This window comes from Cupressus sempervirens, chromosome 6 (assembly GCF_028749045.1).
Source record: "Cupressus sempervirens isolate cs-2001-9-10 chromosome 6, ASM2874904v1, whole genome shotgun sequence".
NCBI lineage: Eukaryota > Viridiplantae > Streptophyta > Pinopsida > Cupressales > Cupressaceae > Cupressus > Cupressus sempervirens.
In genome coordinates this window covers 627,995,385-628,012,149 of record NC_143123.1, presented here as the reverse complement: position 1 = coordinate 628,012,149, position 16,765 = coordinate 627,995,385, and the positions used below count along the sequence as shown (strand labels likewise).

Here is a 16,765-nt window from a genome sequence, read left to right as displayed (position 1 = left end):
AATTTTGAAAACAAATTCACAAACATAGAGAAGAAAGAAAAATTAAAGAGTGAGCAACTACTCCATAAAACCATAAGATCCTATCTGGATTTGATACTAAAATGATGGACACTCAAAACTCACAACCCAAACCCTTTTCCCTTCCAAAACTATTTTCCTCAAAGATTGCTCATCCAAAACCCGGTTCTTACAAAATAAGCTCTAGATATTTGATAAAGAGTTCTTTCCTAAATTTAGGGCTTTGATTATGCAATTATGCGAGAAGACTCATTGATCTTTATCTTTTAATATTTTATTATATTTTAGATATTCATGCACATTTTTTAGCAATTTAAAATATTTTTATAAAATAATTTTCTTTCTCTCTTTAGTTAATTACGAGACATTTTAGTAATATATTTATTAATTCAACTAAGGGTGAGTGAGTAGCCGAGTTGGTGTGAAGGCGATTCGTGAGGCGTAGTATTAGGCTAATGATCTCGGTGCTACGCATCAACTCCAGTTCGAGTCACACTAGGTTTACCACAAACCCTTTCGCCAATAGTGGCATGTTGTGATGGTTAAGTTGTTATGTTGTTATCCTTGCCATCAAGGTTCAAATCTCATGGGGATGAGGTCCCCCGTTTGTGGCCTCACTGGTTCATAGCTCCAGGTCAAAGCGTTTACCCCTCCTAAACATAAATATTTATTAATTCAACTAATACTATTATTTAGAGTTTATTATTAAAATTAAACTCCTAAATATTTATTATTAAATTAAATAAATATAAATACGCCTAAATTAGACTTTAATAAAATCTTTTAAATTTAATTCTTTCATTTAATTAATTTATCAATTAATTACATATAATTAAATATTGAATTTACCTTATAAAATTTCCATTAAATTAAATCATCAAATTATCTTTTAATTTGATTTAATTACAATCAAAAATCATCACAGACCCACAACATGAAATATGAAAATCCATCATAAAGTACAAAATACCAAAACAAACTCTAGGGAAAAGATCATGAATTCACATCACTTGACAAATTCGAACGGGTGAAAGTAACTTAGATACTTGTCCTATTTTCTAAGGCAATTGGCTTAGGTTAGCATTTGGACTCAAGAGTTACCTTTCGACTTATACCATTGAGATACTACGATAGGGTACGCTCATCTTAGCAATTCAAGGAAGTTGATACTCAATACTTACAATCTGCATAAAATCCATGCATGGACATACTCATATATTTTAAACTAAACAGGCGATGGTTGGAAGTGGTGCATCGTGTAGATCTTGACTAGCAAATGACTATGACTCCCTTCCTCAACCACATTAAAAACATCATACATAAAGTAAAACAAATAGGTACACTATAGAAATGCAAGTATGGGGTAACCATAGAAATGCAAGTATGGGGTAACCATAGAATTGCATATAAATCATTTATCTAACATCATGAAATAACTAAAAATCACTAACAAAACATCTTTCTCTCTCTGTCTGTGTGTGTGTGTGCGTGCGCGCATGTGTGTGTGTGTGATCATCAAAATAATAAACATAAAACACATGAAATAACTGAATAACTAAATAACTCATCACATAAATCAATTGAGTATGAAGCAATATCTAATCAAATCTGGCAACCAAGTACTATCAATCATAAAACATTAACCTAAAACAAGCCTAAAAGAATCTGATAATATGACAAGAAAAGTCAACTAGGGTTAGGCATTACACAAAGTCCTTGTCCCCAAATAGAGAAAAATATTAATAAGCAACAACAAGTAAAATTTCTTCGTGAAAAAAGGACTCAAAACAGATCTTTTAAGGTCAGGGATTGGATTCTAAAATGGAATGCCAAGGATCAAGAGAAGGGCAAGCATGGGAAATTTGAAGCCCTATGGTTAGGACCATTTTTTATTTTTGAAAAGGTTGGAGAACATTCTTAATTTTTGCAGGAAACAGATGAACACATACATGATTTCCTAGTACATGGACAGTAACTAAAGCAATTCTTCCAATAAAGACATCCGAGGAGTTCTCCTTCCTTTCTCCATTTTCTTCTCATGCTTATTTTAAATCCCAACTACTATTATTTCATGGACTAACTAATCCTCTTTGTTTGGTGATTTCATGATGAAAATACAATCATTGATGACAAACCAAAGATGTAAGTTAGGAAAAGTTCAATTCTATGCAACAGATATTAGTGCGAGTTAAATGTTCATTAAATGAACACCAACGATTTCTTTATCTAGAGCATTCTCTTGCCCAAAAAATTTCCCATCTGTGTTTATCCAAGGACTAAGTATTTGATTCATCTCCAAGTGCATGCAGGAAAACATTGTTGCCCAATTTGAAAAAGTAGTAAAATTATCAGTATTTAGGAAGCTCGCTAGTTTTCATAGGTCTCTTGGTGTCAATGCAATGTTTGAAAAAAGTTGTAGTAGAGACTTGTCACTTATTGAATCCTTTGTAGAATTTGTCAAGCGATATAAGGGTCAATTTGAGGGTGGCGTTGAGCAAAGGAAGTCAAGCTTGTCAATATTGGCATCTACTTGTTCTGGTTGGATATACTATACTGAGAAAACACTTGGATCATCTATTCTACCATGCATCAACACTACTAAAAGACCTTGATGGGAAATTTAGACAATTATCAAGCAACATGTCTACAGGAAAATGGGCCTCATGACAAAAGATGTGCACTTATGGTGCCTTGTTAGGACAAGAAACATGTGAGCTATAGGAAAGCTTCTCTTACTTGTAATGAATTCATCTATGCTAAGATGGTATGGATGTGATGCCTATTCTGAGTGATACTGGTTTCTTTCTCCTAATCAAACATTCTATGACAGTAAAGAGTCTTCAACTTTCTCAATATCCTACATGAAGAGTCATAGATATTGTGGTTGTCGAGTAGGTTTTTCATATGAGAATCTATATCAATTGAGGTCAATGAATGCCATCTCCTGGTCTTACACATTGAAGACATGAAGAAATTGAAACAATTGATTGCTAGTAAGTGCCATCAATTCATATCCCATGTAAACATGTATTGTCTATGGCTAAGTATAAAATTTTCATAATCAAAGGAGCATTCTTAATGCTTTACGACAAATATGCATTTGTTATTGCACAACATGAATATGACTCATCTTTCTTTAGTGGTTTGTGTGATGTGGAAACCCTACTAGTGTCATTGAAGATGCTCCATGCTTATCGCAAGTCCAAAAATAATTGACAAGGAAAATCAAGGTGCCATAGGGAGTTAGGCATGTTTGTGGATTATGATTCCAAAGAGAATATGCACAATAATGGAGATTATAGAATCCATTCTTCGTAGAGCCTCTTGATTTGTGGAATCATAATTAATCAATCTTTTTCTCTTAGCAATTGTATTTTACAATACTTTGTTTTGTTGAAGGAGAAACCTATGAAAACTTGGGTTATGATGTTGAGAACATGATATAGGGGAGAGGACCCAAAACTTGAGCATGTATGAATTGTTGTGAGGGCTATTAAGAATCTTTGATTCAATCATAATATCAATAGAGTCTATTGATTGAATAAGAAGATATAAATTTTTAGCCATTTATTTGTCTATATTTATATGAAATTAAATCATTAAAAATTTATGACGCATAGATCATTAAATTACTCAAATTCAAACAAGTTCTGGATGAGATACGTTGTTTGTATACTTCATATTAAACAATATAATGACTTTGTCTACATAAATCAAATTACATTTTACTCAGTATAAAGAAAGAGTACAAAATATTGTATATGAAATTGTATACTTATTGCTAAATTATTGTCCAAACACATGGACAAGACATAAAACATTATCTATTCCACAAGTAATAATAGTTGTAGACTTGTTCAACTTCCAATGCCATTACAATACAAATAAAGAAACATTTTTGTTGTCGCTCATCCAATCTCTCACAATTTTTTATAATAAATGTTGAACTTAGAGTCTTAGATAAGCAAGATTGGAGACTTTGACAACCCCATCTAAGTACCTACATCATAAATACAAAGAGGTTTGAGCTCACAAAACCATTCAAATCAAACAATGTTTTATAATAAATGTTGAACTTAAGAGTCTCTAGGAAACAAAATTGGAGTGCTTGACAAGCCAATTGGAGTACCTTCATCATAACTATGGAGTCGTCTGAACTCACTAATCCATTCAAATCAAACAATTAATGCAACACAACTCATTATTTGCTCCTTGAAACCACTTCATCATTTATCAGCCAATGAAAGCATAGACTTTCAAAGCCATGAGTCAACCTATTTTGAACATCTAAATCAAAATGCACACTTTTAAGAGAAAGTCAGCAAAATACCATTTTGAACTTCAAATTGTTGGAAGGAGAATTTATCTATTAATATGATATACTATAAAAGAGTCCTTTTACAATTGCAATTACATTCTCTGTGAGCACAGAATATTGGCATTAATATTTTCTTTGTGAGCACAAAATACTGGGGGATGCATAGAAGAGAATATCAGACTACTAAGGATATCAAAAGGCTTAATCCAAATATTTTTCCATAAAGGCCTATCATCTTTCTGTTATAATCCTTATAAGACACTCACAAGGTAAAATTTGTCATAATCCATACTCCTGTTTGACTCCATACTTCAAACTGCATTTCTATTATTTTTAATATAACATGCTATTGTTTGTGGGAAAAAACAATCAATAATAGCATTCTATTCTTATTGATGCTATAAAGTTTTGATTAAGTAAAAAAAAGTTTTGAAAGGACCCAATACCTTTTAACAAAGGCTAAGAAAGATATATCAATGAGGATCAAAATACAACTATGGAAAACCATCCAAGAAAATAGAGGGACACACCTAAGTTCCCAACAAGAGGGCAAACAACCCAAGAAGTTATAGACCATCAAGATTTACATTTTGGTCCAATCTTTTGAGAACATAAAGACATATCAAAAGAAGGAATGAATTTGCCTTTTTTTCCTTTGACTAATGTCCAACCATCCTCTACCTTCCCATGAGCCTTCTGCAAATCCCTACTAACCCCCAAAAACCCCTCATCAACAGTGTATTAGAAAGAGTTAGTAATAGAAGGGGCATCAACAACATTATGATCCAAAGCCCTCAAAGGGACAGTAGTTGAATCAACAGAGACAACAGCAGGCGACGAGTTATAAACAACATTCTGATTCAAAACTATCATAGGGACAACCATCTAATCATTAGAAACAACAACAAAATCCTCATCCAAAGATACATCAATATGCAAAGAGCTATCCGAACCATCCACCTCCATAGAAACCTTATGAACTATATAGTGATCATCCAAAACCCCCAACAACCAAGAAAGTGATTTCTTCGATCTAGCCTTGTCAAAGAAGCAACTCATAGCAAGATGGCCAGTCTTATGGCATTTCCTGCATCTGAAAGGAATACCCTCATAATCAAGCAGTTGAATCCAAGAACTATTTGGAGAAGCCAACTTCAACAATTCTGGAAGCCCCTTGGAGGTATCCATCTCCACTAGGATGCGAGCATATGTTGTCCTAAAGACATTGGAAGAAACTGAATCAACCACTATGAAATCCCCAAGAGCATCCCCAATAGCCTCTAGTACAGAATCCTATCAGAAATGAAGGGGAAGATTTGGTAACCTCACCCAAAGAGGAATCTTATTAAAAGTTTCAGTAGTTAGATTAAATGCCAGAAACCAAGGTTTGGCCATCAGGGGAAAACTTTCCTCCCAAGAGAAACCACAACCCAAGATGGCATTTTTGTCATTAGCATTAGCAAATTTCACAATAAAAAAACCCCTTGCCATACGGTAAATCTGCACTTCCTCCGAAATGATTGGCTCCCAATATTTGGAAATCCAAGCATGCAAATCTAAGAGGGCCAAAAACCCCTAAAACGAAAAATAGCAGCTGTATTGGAGTAATCCACCATGTATGAGTTGATCTCATCAACAACATCTTCTTCAAAATGAAGCACAAGGGGATTACAAACCGAGACAGGCACACCTGAATGACTAGCATAAGGAGCAATCAAACGGAGCCCCTTCCACATAGGATTAGAAATAGCTACCTCATATGTGGCCACATCTGCATAAAAGAGGGAAAATCGATCAGGAGACCACTTCGCAGTCGGAGTAACATGAACACTGGGAATAGGACCAACCCTAGTCACAGTAGTCACCGTAGGAGGAACCCTAGCCACAACAGTCACCATAGGAGGATTCTTAGTAACACCATGGGTAGGTAGAGCCATCACAGAAGCCAGCATGGTAGCCCCAATAACTAGTGCGAGAGAAATCACAAGACGAGCAAGAGAAATCGCAAGAGCATGAGCTGGAGTTTTCTTCATTGTAGGAGTTAGAACTGCACATCCATTGATGCTATAATGTTGCTTCTAGCAATTTTGTCTAAAAAGAATAACAATAAAATGTTTTTATTGTTGCAATGTTTTGTCTCCCAAGAATAACAACATACTAAGATGAATGTTCCATTATTTGCATTTATATTACTGATCTTGTTTGTATTTTAATTTGAAACTGTCTATATTACTAATTTATTTGTATCCCAAGTTAAGAATGGTTCTGATTATGTTTGATTGTAGAAAAAACACCAAAGTACATAACAACATATCATTTTTGGGAATGAACTTCTTTATTCAAGAATTTTTTATGCAGCTTAACGTTTAGGACTGAACTTCTCTATTCAAGATTATTTTATGCAGGCTAACATTTAATGTTTCTTTGTTGAGAAGTTATGACAATAGGAAATAAAAGAAGCAAATGAACAATCCAAAAATTAAGAACTCGTTATCCGTGTGGTGTTAAGTTGCATGTGGTTGATTTTGATGATGGTGACAATTTAGCTAGCCCTACTATTGATAGCACATATTGCAATCTTGCTGCCAAATCAACCAAACCCACTCCTATTAACATAGATTGCAATCTTAGAGATAATGTTGATGTTGTTGTAAAACCTTCTGAAGATAACAAAAAAGAAGAAGAGGTTCCATGGCAATTGGTGGACAAAGGAGGAGATGGAAGGTGCTATTCAAGATGTTGAAGAGAATTCTTTTTCCATAAGAGGAGCAACTAAAAAGTTGGGGATTCCTACCAGTAGCTTAAAATATTGGCTATCAAGAATCACAACAACAAAAACAAATGAACCACCAACAATTCTGTCTTTAGAAGAAGAGATGGAGGTTGTTCAGTGGTGTAAAGATTTAGCTCAACTTGGTCATGAACTAGAGGTAATTCAACTCAAATCACATGTGACTTATATTTGTCAAACAAGGCCAAATCCATTCAAGAATGGCTTACTAGGGAGATCATGGTGGGTGGGATTTCGCAAATGCAATCTAGATTTGACAGTCAGGACTATAGAGGGTCTAGAGAGGGATAGAGCAGTGATGCTACAACCAAGTATTGTTATGGATTTTTATGATAATTTAACATAGTTGTATAATGGTAATGACTAGAACCAACTCACATATGGAACTATGATGAAACAGGGGTCCAAGCAGGTAAAAATTGTGAGATGCGGATGATTGCAAAGATGGGTTGTAGAAGTGTGCCCCAAGTCTTATCTAAAAGGCGTGAATGGATAATCATACTATGTTGTCTAAATGTAGCTGGTCAAAGCATACCAAGCTTCTATCTTTTTAAAGAAAAAAAAAACTTAGAAATTGCATTGTTAAATGTGAACTAGGAGCTTGCATGGCAGCACAACCACATGCTTGGATGACAAAAGAGTTATTCTTAAATTGGTTGCATCATTTTTCTAGGTTTGTACCAGGTAGTTCTTCATCCAAAAATAGGCATCTCCTCATATTTGATGGGCATGGAAGCCATATTTCCTTTGCAACAATTCAAGAGGCAAGGTCTCTAGGCATAGATCTTATTACATCGCCTGCTCACACTAGTCATAAACTACAACCACTAGATGTAAGTGTTTTTTCCATTAAAGACATATTTCAAAACTAGAAGGTCAAAATAGATGGCTAAACATCCACATATAGAGATAAGGAGAATAGAATTGGCAAAACTTGCAAGCAAAGCTTTCAAACTTGCCCTTGTGCCTGTCAACATAAAGGTTGGTTTTCAAAAGACTAGAATTTGGCCTTTGGGTAAAGATGCACTTTGTAATGACAAGAAGCCAAGTGATGCATTCGATGTAGAAGATGAAAATGATGTTGTAGGCATTACAAGCATCTTATGAATAGCTAGTTATGAAGATGATGCTATTGAACAATGTTTGGCACAGATGACAAAAAAACATACATATGAAATGAAAATAGAAATTCACTAATAGATGATGTGTCTTCACCAACACATGTTAGCCATACATAATATGAAAGTGACTTGCATGATGAAATGGCTTTGCCAACACAATTTGATACACCTAACTGGGTTAAAGAAAGAGCAAAAAGACTTGGGAGTGCAGATTGATTTCCAAAATGAAGATGTTTCATTGAGCATGCCTTCTCCACCTCTACTGCCAACATGAAAAGTGATTCATTATTGTGCAGAAACACCAGATTGGGACACTTTAAATTTGAAACATAATGCAAATCATGATGGCCAAGTGCAACATAATCTAGATGCAATGAATACATCTGTAGCTTTTGAGACAGAAGAAAAACTAATGTTATGTAGTAAGGGATCATTACAAATTTTTTTGAGGCTACCAGTTGAGAGGGTTACAAAGAGATCCGTTCCTTCTGATAATACTACTCTTAGATTGAGTAGAAGATCCCAAATACTGACATCTAATGAGTACATAATATTGCAAGAGTAGTAAGAAGCAAAGAAGGTTGAACTTGAAGAGTTAAAAGAAAAGAAGAAAAAATAGTTGGAAGAAAAGAAGATTAATCAAATTGAGATTAGAAAAAGGAAACATGAGCAGAAGCTTGAAAGACAAATAATAAAAGAGAGGAAGCAAGAGGAAAGGGAGAAACAACAAAAGGAGAAAGAGTTGAAAAAGAAAGAGAGAAAATAATTCAGAAAAGGTAAGATATCAGTCAAACAGATGAACACAGGACATGGACTTGGAACTGTTGGAACTATTGTTGGAGAGGGGAGTACTTTGATAACAACTTTGCCCAAATATCATCTAATTATAAGAGACATGTTGGATAGTATACCCCAAGAGACTAATCCATTAACACTTTTTCTTGAACATCATCAATTTGCAAGTCTCCATAGCACTCCTACAACCCCTACCTAAACACCATCAGATTTTGAGAGATATGTACAACATTTTGAGCCCTACCTATGCTACCCTTCATAACATCCAAGCTACTAGTAGCCATAGTCCCCCTCACTCTCCAATCAAGCAACTCAAATTCGCTAAATTGTTAGATGAAAACATATTTGGCCATATACCTCCTATTACTCCACAGGTTGACTATTGTAGTGTAAACGGTCCTATAACAGATAGTCCTATGGAGGCACCTGAACATTTCCCTAGCTTTATGTTGAACTAAATATTTTTCTTATCATGTTAGCTATCTAATCTTTCTTAGATCATGCTAATTTTCCAAATCCACAAGCTGGTCATTTTGTAATATCGATGGTTGACTTATCTATAGCAAACAATCATATAAAGGTAGTACTGTGGAGGTGCCAAAAACCCTTCCCCGACTTTATGGTGAGTTGATCATTCTATAATATCAACAACTGATAATTTTGTAATTCCAGCAGCTGACCATGCTGATTTTCCAATTCCACCAGCTGGTCATTTTGTAATATCAATGTAGAGAGATATATGAATCTACATATTGTTATTTAAATGTCTTTCCAAATATAAATGTGAAAAATTATATGTTGCATACTATTATACAAATTATGCTTGCACTGAGTCAAGTTTTGAGTTTTTTTAGATGTCACTTGATTTTTGTATTTTAATTTCTGCTATACAAATTTATAGATATACATATGTATACTGCATACACACAAACACATATATACATATATATACATAGATGTGTGTATGAATATATACATAATATAATATCAATATCTCCCACAAAATCTGCGGCATTTTTTCAAAAAACTTTGTACATAAATAAATGCATACCACAAACTGTATACATCAGAATTAAAAACATGTTGTTTGAAAAAAACAAATAGCTCATTGCCCAGTAAGATCCAAGAAAGACCTTACCTGCTCAAGATTTGGCAATCCCCTGAAGCAATGTTGTGTCGACAGACACATTTGCAAAAAAAATTGTCTCCTATCTGTGTACAAGGCTGCAAAACTGATCTTGAGCAGATGAAATGGCAGCCTTCACAAGAATTTTCTCCAAGGCACAAGGTATCCACTGCCATTTTCTGGCACAGGGCATCCACTGCCATTTTCTACTCTGCTACACTTAGAGAATGATTCCGTACAAAAACCAAACTATACATACAAGGGGATCAATTTTTACTATAGCAAACCACAGGATCTAAAGTGAAGAATCATTTCTCTCTTTATGATAATAGTATAGAAATAGTATAATTCTGTTATCAAATGTTTGGAACCATAAGTAAACAAATACTAGTGATTTTAATGCAATAAGAGGACTCCCTTTGGAAATACTTAATTTTCCAGCCTGTATGTAACGTCATCAGTAGTAGTAAATTTGACAAATGCCACAGATAATTCCCCACCGTAGCCCCTAAAACATCCACAAAATATTTGACATTATAATCAGTCAAAATTTTAAATTCACAAACAAACAGAAGTAATCAGAACACATACCAGGGCTTTGAATGCTCTTCTTGGGGAGTTTCACCAGTCTCTTTCCTTGCCCAAAGGAGAAAAGGAACACACATCAGTTCAAACAGTAAATGAAAATTAAGAAGAAAAACACGATGAACAGATCAAACATCAAGAGGCATGGTCGTGGCCAAAAATAACAGAGCATAAACACAGAGCAAATTAAATGAGAAAAAGAACAATGCAAAGAAATCTTCAGGAAAAAGACATGATGAACAGAACAAAGTGCAACAGATGGAAATACAGAAAGAAAAATGCATCTTACAACACACACAAAGATGACAATAGGAGGAGGAGAAGTCCAATTTAAACTTTCTAAGCTATTTTTTCAACGGCTCTATCTTTTTTCACTTGGTTTTCAAATTAGCTTGTTGAATCCCCTATGAATCATGAGCGAGCAAAGTGTTAGCAAAGTATCATGAGCCATGAACGTGTGAGTCAGAATGATATAAACCCTACTCAAAACTGCTGCCCTAGATATAAACCCTTGCTGCATTCTAAAAATGATTAGGGCTGATAACATTCACGTTGAACAAATGCAGCTTTGAAATTGAATCTAACTTACCTGCGATGAGTGGCAGCAGCTTCATCAAGTCAGGGCCATGGAACGACTTATGGCAGCCGCCGACCCAGAAGGCATCGCTCGAAAATGACGACTGGTAGCAATTATGTTGCTATTCATAAAATGATTTTAGTGTTAAGTCGACCACCATAAAAAATGAGGTTAGATGTAATTATTTATAGTTTGAACAAGGTTAATTTATTATAATGTTTGATTAATAATTAGATATTTCTATTTTCATCTACTTCTATAGTTTTAAAACTCTGATCTACTTTTTAAAAATTGAGTTCACTATGGGCTGTTAGTGCCTATAAATAAGTTTGTTTTTTTTTTTTTTTTTTTCAAAATATGCATAAAAGGTTGTGCATTCATCCCTAGGCAAAATTTTGGACTGTATATTTTATTATAGATTAAGTATTATATTTACAATATGAACTTTTCTTCCTTGTCATAATAGATGGGTTTGAAAGCCATATTATTTGATTCTTGAAGCTGCAAATGGGAGATGATAAATCAATATGATCAAACAAGGAAAAGATTGACACTTGTATTCAAGGAAATAACAAAATTTAAGCTTGAATCTTAATAGAAAGAAAAATCATCATCAATCTTAAGAAAATGTTGTGGCTTTAGTTAATCCTAATCAGAGAAGGAATTTGGTGTATGAATAGATCTGTTCGACTTTTTTTATTTTTTCTAGAATATTTTAAATAGAGTTACAAATGCAAATGGAGACGGTCATAATGAAAAAACCTTACATTCAACTCTGTTCATATGAACAATCAAGCATAGATACTACTAGTAATTGTTGGAGTATTGTTGAAAGATCATTTAATTTAATAAAATATGATATTGTTATTAGGATTAAAATCTAATTTTTTTAAAAGTCAAATTCATTGCTCTATGTTATATAAGTAATGGTTTATGTGAGCTCATCTTTCATGAGAATTAATGGAACATTTATCATTCATTACATCTACGTGAAGCACCAAGATTTTTTGGAGGTCGCCCATCTTAATACAACTCCATCTTAAGTGAGCTTAATTACAAAGTTTCCTCCATGGTCAAACCCACACTGCTTATAACCTCATTTGCAAAACTTTTTGAAAATGTTGTGCATTATGAACCATTCATTAGAAACCCCCTTAAGCTCATCAATTGGTAAGTATAAGATAATTTTCAAAAAAACTCAAATTGTGATATTGCTATCAAGACTCAACGAAATTGACTCAAAAAACTACATAATTGTATTTTGAGAACAATATGAAAATTTGACTTGTTATGGAAAATGTATCCTACTTATGAAATAGTCTTTTAACTTTATCTGGTGTAGATTACTTAAAGAATGATAGTCAATTTGAATATTTGAGCATATCATTTTCCTAAGCATGAATCTATAACACAATGATTTTAAATTTCTAGAATATCACATCAATATTTAGCTAAATAATTTAACTTAATTTATTATTCTTTTGAAAATTTTATAATGGACCCAAAACATATAATGAAATGCTTGCAAATTTTGATTTTCAAGATCATGTATTGCTCCACACACACACACACACACACACACACACACACACACACACACACATGTATATACATATGTGTATGTGTATGTGTAGATATAGACATAGATATATATGTATATGTATATGTATATGTAAATATCAAGAATTTTATAATTTAATAGATTTTATATTTATATCACATCACTTATTTTCTTAGAAGGTCACATAAATGATATGTTTGAATAAAAAATAAAACATTTAGTAATCTAGATTGTCCACTTGAATGCTATTTGTCATATCTAAAAACCTTTATGAAAGATGATACTATGTAAAAAGGTGTAATAGTTATATTACTAGGATATATTTTATGAATGGATATGTAATACAAAATCCTCTTTATTTTTAAATAAAACGTGAACCTAAGGATAAAATAATAACTTTGAAATACGAGAGCATATATAAAATTATGAGTTGATAAAGGGGATATAATAATGAACCAATGATGAATGAATGGAAAGTGTTGCAAATAGAAGCAAACTATTTGTTATTAGGAATCAAGCCACAACCAAGTTTAAATTAAGGACATGTTGCATGTCATTACTAGGCATTCTGATCAAAGTGTGCACACAACTAAATAAGAAATTCAATGGGCATGTTAATATTGAATAAATATTCATCATAACACTTTATAACAAATATTTCTTTTTTAGTATTTTATTTTTGGATAAAAACAGTGAACATGTAACATAATGATAGAAAAAATCTAACTTTCAAATATATATTAAAAAATATATAGGAGAATGCTTAGAAAATACAATGGAGACCCAAAAGGGAGGCTCTTCCAACCAAACTCCTCACAAGTTGTAGAATAGGGAATCGAGAATAATAGCAAGAAGAAGACCAATAAAATAGAAGACGACAGAGAGAATCGTCTAACTTAGAAAATAAAATAGAAGATAGAATATATAAGAGGAGATACAACAGGGAAACTCATAAGTCTCAACTCCAGTTAGATTATATACTTAAATTTGGAAGTAAATAAAGATAAACCAAACAAGAAATTCCACACCAAGTTTTGTCCATCTACAATGAAGAGATTTTTACACTTATCAATTAAGATACCTTGACACCAAAGTCATAATGAGACACACAAGACTTGAGGATTTCCTTGGACATTGTAATTTTATCTTTAGTTGGAAATAATGCAAAGACTTCAAGATATAGAATCCATGAGAATTAAAATAACAATTCTTGAGAGATCTATTCCCAATTGTGTGACACAACTATTTGAATTCTAACATCAAAGATCCATTCCTGTAATCATGCACCTTGTAAATAGGAAGTGAATAGAGTTTTATAGATATCACCATCACTCATATGTAAAAATGTATAAATTATTCTTTATGATATACATTATTGCTGCAATTAAGTCATCGATATCTAAGATGAATGAACATTGGCATTTCTTGTCCAAAAATGAATATGCAATGCAAAAGGTATACTTTTGTACCTATCCACAAGTGTAAAAACAATAAGAACACAAGCTTAAAAAGAAGTATGTTAGTGGAAAAGAGAGAGCCCAAAGACACCATTATATAGCTCCATGACCTAGTTGTCAATAGGGAAAAAAAGCCTCGAGTTACAATAATGAGATCCATTATAGAGGGTTGAAAAGTGAAAACATTGAAACATGGTTTTTTCTGCTCTACTAGGGTTTCATGCGATCTTTCAATTTTCTTGCATACAGCTCTTTGTCTGAGCTTTCCTTCTATTAAATAAGAAGTTTTTTGGATTCAATTGTGTGTTTTTTTTTACCATCAAACACATAATCGAATCCAAAAAAAATCTTATTTACAAATGGATTATGGAAATCTGATGATGTTAATTTCCTTCTATTGTTTCCACTTGTCAAACCACATTTACTGTAAGATTTTTTAGGCTAGTTTATAATGGCCCCAGCCAATGGTGACCCAATTGTTGATACTGGTGTTCACATCGCTACTTTGAATAGCCATGGTGCCGCCATTGAACAAACATCCTCGCAAGTTCGTCTTGAAGGTTTTTCACAAGGTAATCCTAATATTATCCTTCCTTTGTAAGAATTTGATGTTGCTTGTGATTGGTCAGAACAAAATACCTTAAGAGGGTATTTTGTGGGTAGGACTCCTCCTAGAGCTATGCTCTAAGAATGGGTTGACAAGAGCTAGAATCCTCATGGAGTTTGCTTTGACATTGTGCAAAACCTAACAAAAGGTTTTTTTTTAATTTCACTTCGCCAACCCATCACAGGTAGACACAATTTTTAGTAATGGTCCTTGGTCCATTCATTCCTCCCTGCTTGTTTTTCAAAGATGGCGAAGAGACTTCACTATCTTTGATGACAAAAAGCTTAGGGTCCCTATGTGGGTAGAGTTCCCAAGTGTACCCTTGCCATGTTAACCTTTTATTGAGTCCACTGCCAATACTCTTGGCAAAGTTATCACAAAGGAACATGAGAAATTTTTCAACGCTTACCCTTAGAAATGTGTTTATGTTGAGGATGATCTTTCCAAGGATCTTAAGGATTCTATGGAAATACAAATTAGGGCTCAAACCTTCTCTCAGAAGGTGCTTTATCTGAACCTACCTAACACCTACTATAGATGCCAGTCAGTAGAGCACAAGATTAGTAATTGCCCTTTGGTTGTGCCTAGGGTTAAACCCTCACCTAAAGAGGGTCCTGGCAAGCCAACAGAAGGGAAAAAAGAAGAATGTACTACTATTGGGCACAAGGGAAAAGCTCCCTTACCTCCTAAACAGTCATATGTGGTAGCCATTTTAGTTCCTCCTATTTCAACATGAGTGCAAACACCCCAACCAATTTAGGGATGCAAGTAGTTTTTTGGAACTAAACCCTAGTGTTTCACAGGTTTCAAACCCTAGTGTTTCATAGGGGATTAATGTGGCTACCAAGGCTAATGGCTCGGTTGTGATTCATACTTCTCTTGCTACTTCTTCCATAGTGACTCAAAATTTTTGGTGTTCTCACAATTCTCCTAAACATGCTAAGAAACCAAAAGAGAAATGACAGGTTATCAATCCAAAAGATTTTCCTTCTGGCTTTAACCTAGTTGCTACTTTCTTTTAGAATAGTTAGTCCTCTCTTGAGGAAAAGGAAGACATGGAAGAATTTTCATGAATTTTTTATCATAGAATGTGCAAGGTCTCATAGACCTCTCCAGAAAGTACTATATTTTCTTTATATGCAAGAAGTTAACATCTTTGGTTTCATACTTTCATCTGCATGTTGTGTCATTTGGCCAGATGACATTATGTTTTCCTCTCAACATGAGGCTGGTAGAGGTGGTGTAGTTACTCTCTTGTCACCTCATCTTCATTCTGCTATTATTTTGCATGGTTCTGACCCCATGCATAAAATAATTTGGCTTTTTCTTTCCATTAATAATCATTCTTTTGGTGTTATTAATGTTTATGCTCCTAATGATGTTGTGGAAAGATCTCAATTATGGGGCTGGTTGGCTGACAACTTTCCTCCAGCTAGTTGGGTTATGTGTGGTGACTTCAATATGGTTGAGTTGGCCTCTGACAAAGATGGCATATTTCCTTTTCACTAGATAGTTGGGGAAAGGGAAGCCCGGTACTACATGTGCAATCAATTGGGCCTTTTTGATCCCAATACTAATCGCCACCAACAAGGGGGGTTTGGCACACTTGGTCCAACTTTCAAGCTGGCTCTAATTACATTTAAAGTGTCTTGATCATGCCATGATTACTATACAATCATTTTTCTCCTTTTCTGAGGATCAAGACTGACCTGTCATTTCCTTGTTAGATGTGACATTATTTGACCCCTATCCCATTTATTTTACCATTTCACAGAAAACAACTATGCAAAAAGTTGTCAAGTCACAATT

The 16,765-nt window shown here is 33.8% G+C and overlaps 1 protein-coding gene across 6 annotated transcripts; it reads right to left on the bottom strand.

Moving 5' to 3' along the window:
- Positions 1–3,773: 3,773 nt before the first annotated feature.
- Positions 3,774–11,489, bottom strand: LOC149553797 (uncharacterized). 6 transcript variants are annotated; one of them, XR_016353193.1, is made up of 5 exons: positions 11,344–11,477; positions 10,761–10,805; positions 10,558–10,677; positions 10,182–10,418; positions 3,774–4,018 (listed from the first exon to the last, which is right to left on the bottom strand). XR_016353193.1 is itself a non-coding variant. In XM_089789157.1 (4 exons), the coding sequence occupies exon 4, from the start codon at positions 6,367–6,369 to the stop codon at positions 5,893–5,895; it is 477 nt and encodes a 158-aa protein (XP_089645283.1). In that variant the 5' UTR covers positions 6,370–10,677; positions 10,761–10,805; positions 11,044–11,158; positions 11,344–11,477; the 3' UTR covers positions 4,872–5,892. The 6 variants fall into 6 exon arrangements, 4 of the variants coding, with proteins under 4 accessions (XP_089645283.1, XP_089645282.1, XP_089645280.1 ...); XR_016353194.1 differs by having other exon boundaries at positions 10,182–10,677; positions 10,761–10,800; XM_089789157.1 differs by lacking the exon at positions 3,774–4,018 and adding an exon at positions 11,044–11,158 and having other exon boundaries at positions 4,872–10,677.
- Between the last annotated feature and the right edge of the window lie 5,276 nt (positions 11,490–16,765).

Excerpts from the sequence above, each read along its gene's own strand:
- LOC149553797 (XM_089789154.1), bottom strand. The coding sequence starts at position 6,369 with ATGAAGAAAACTCCAGCTCATGCTCTTGCGATTTCTCTTGCTCGTCTT.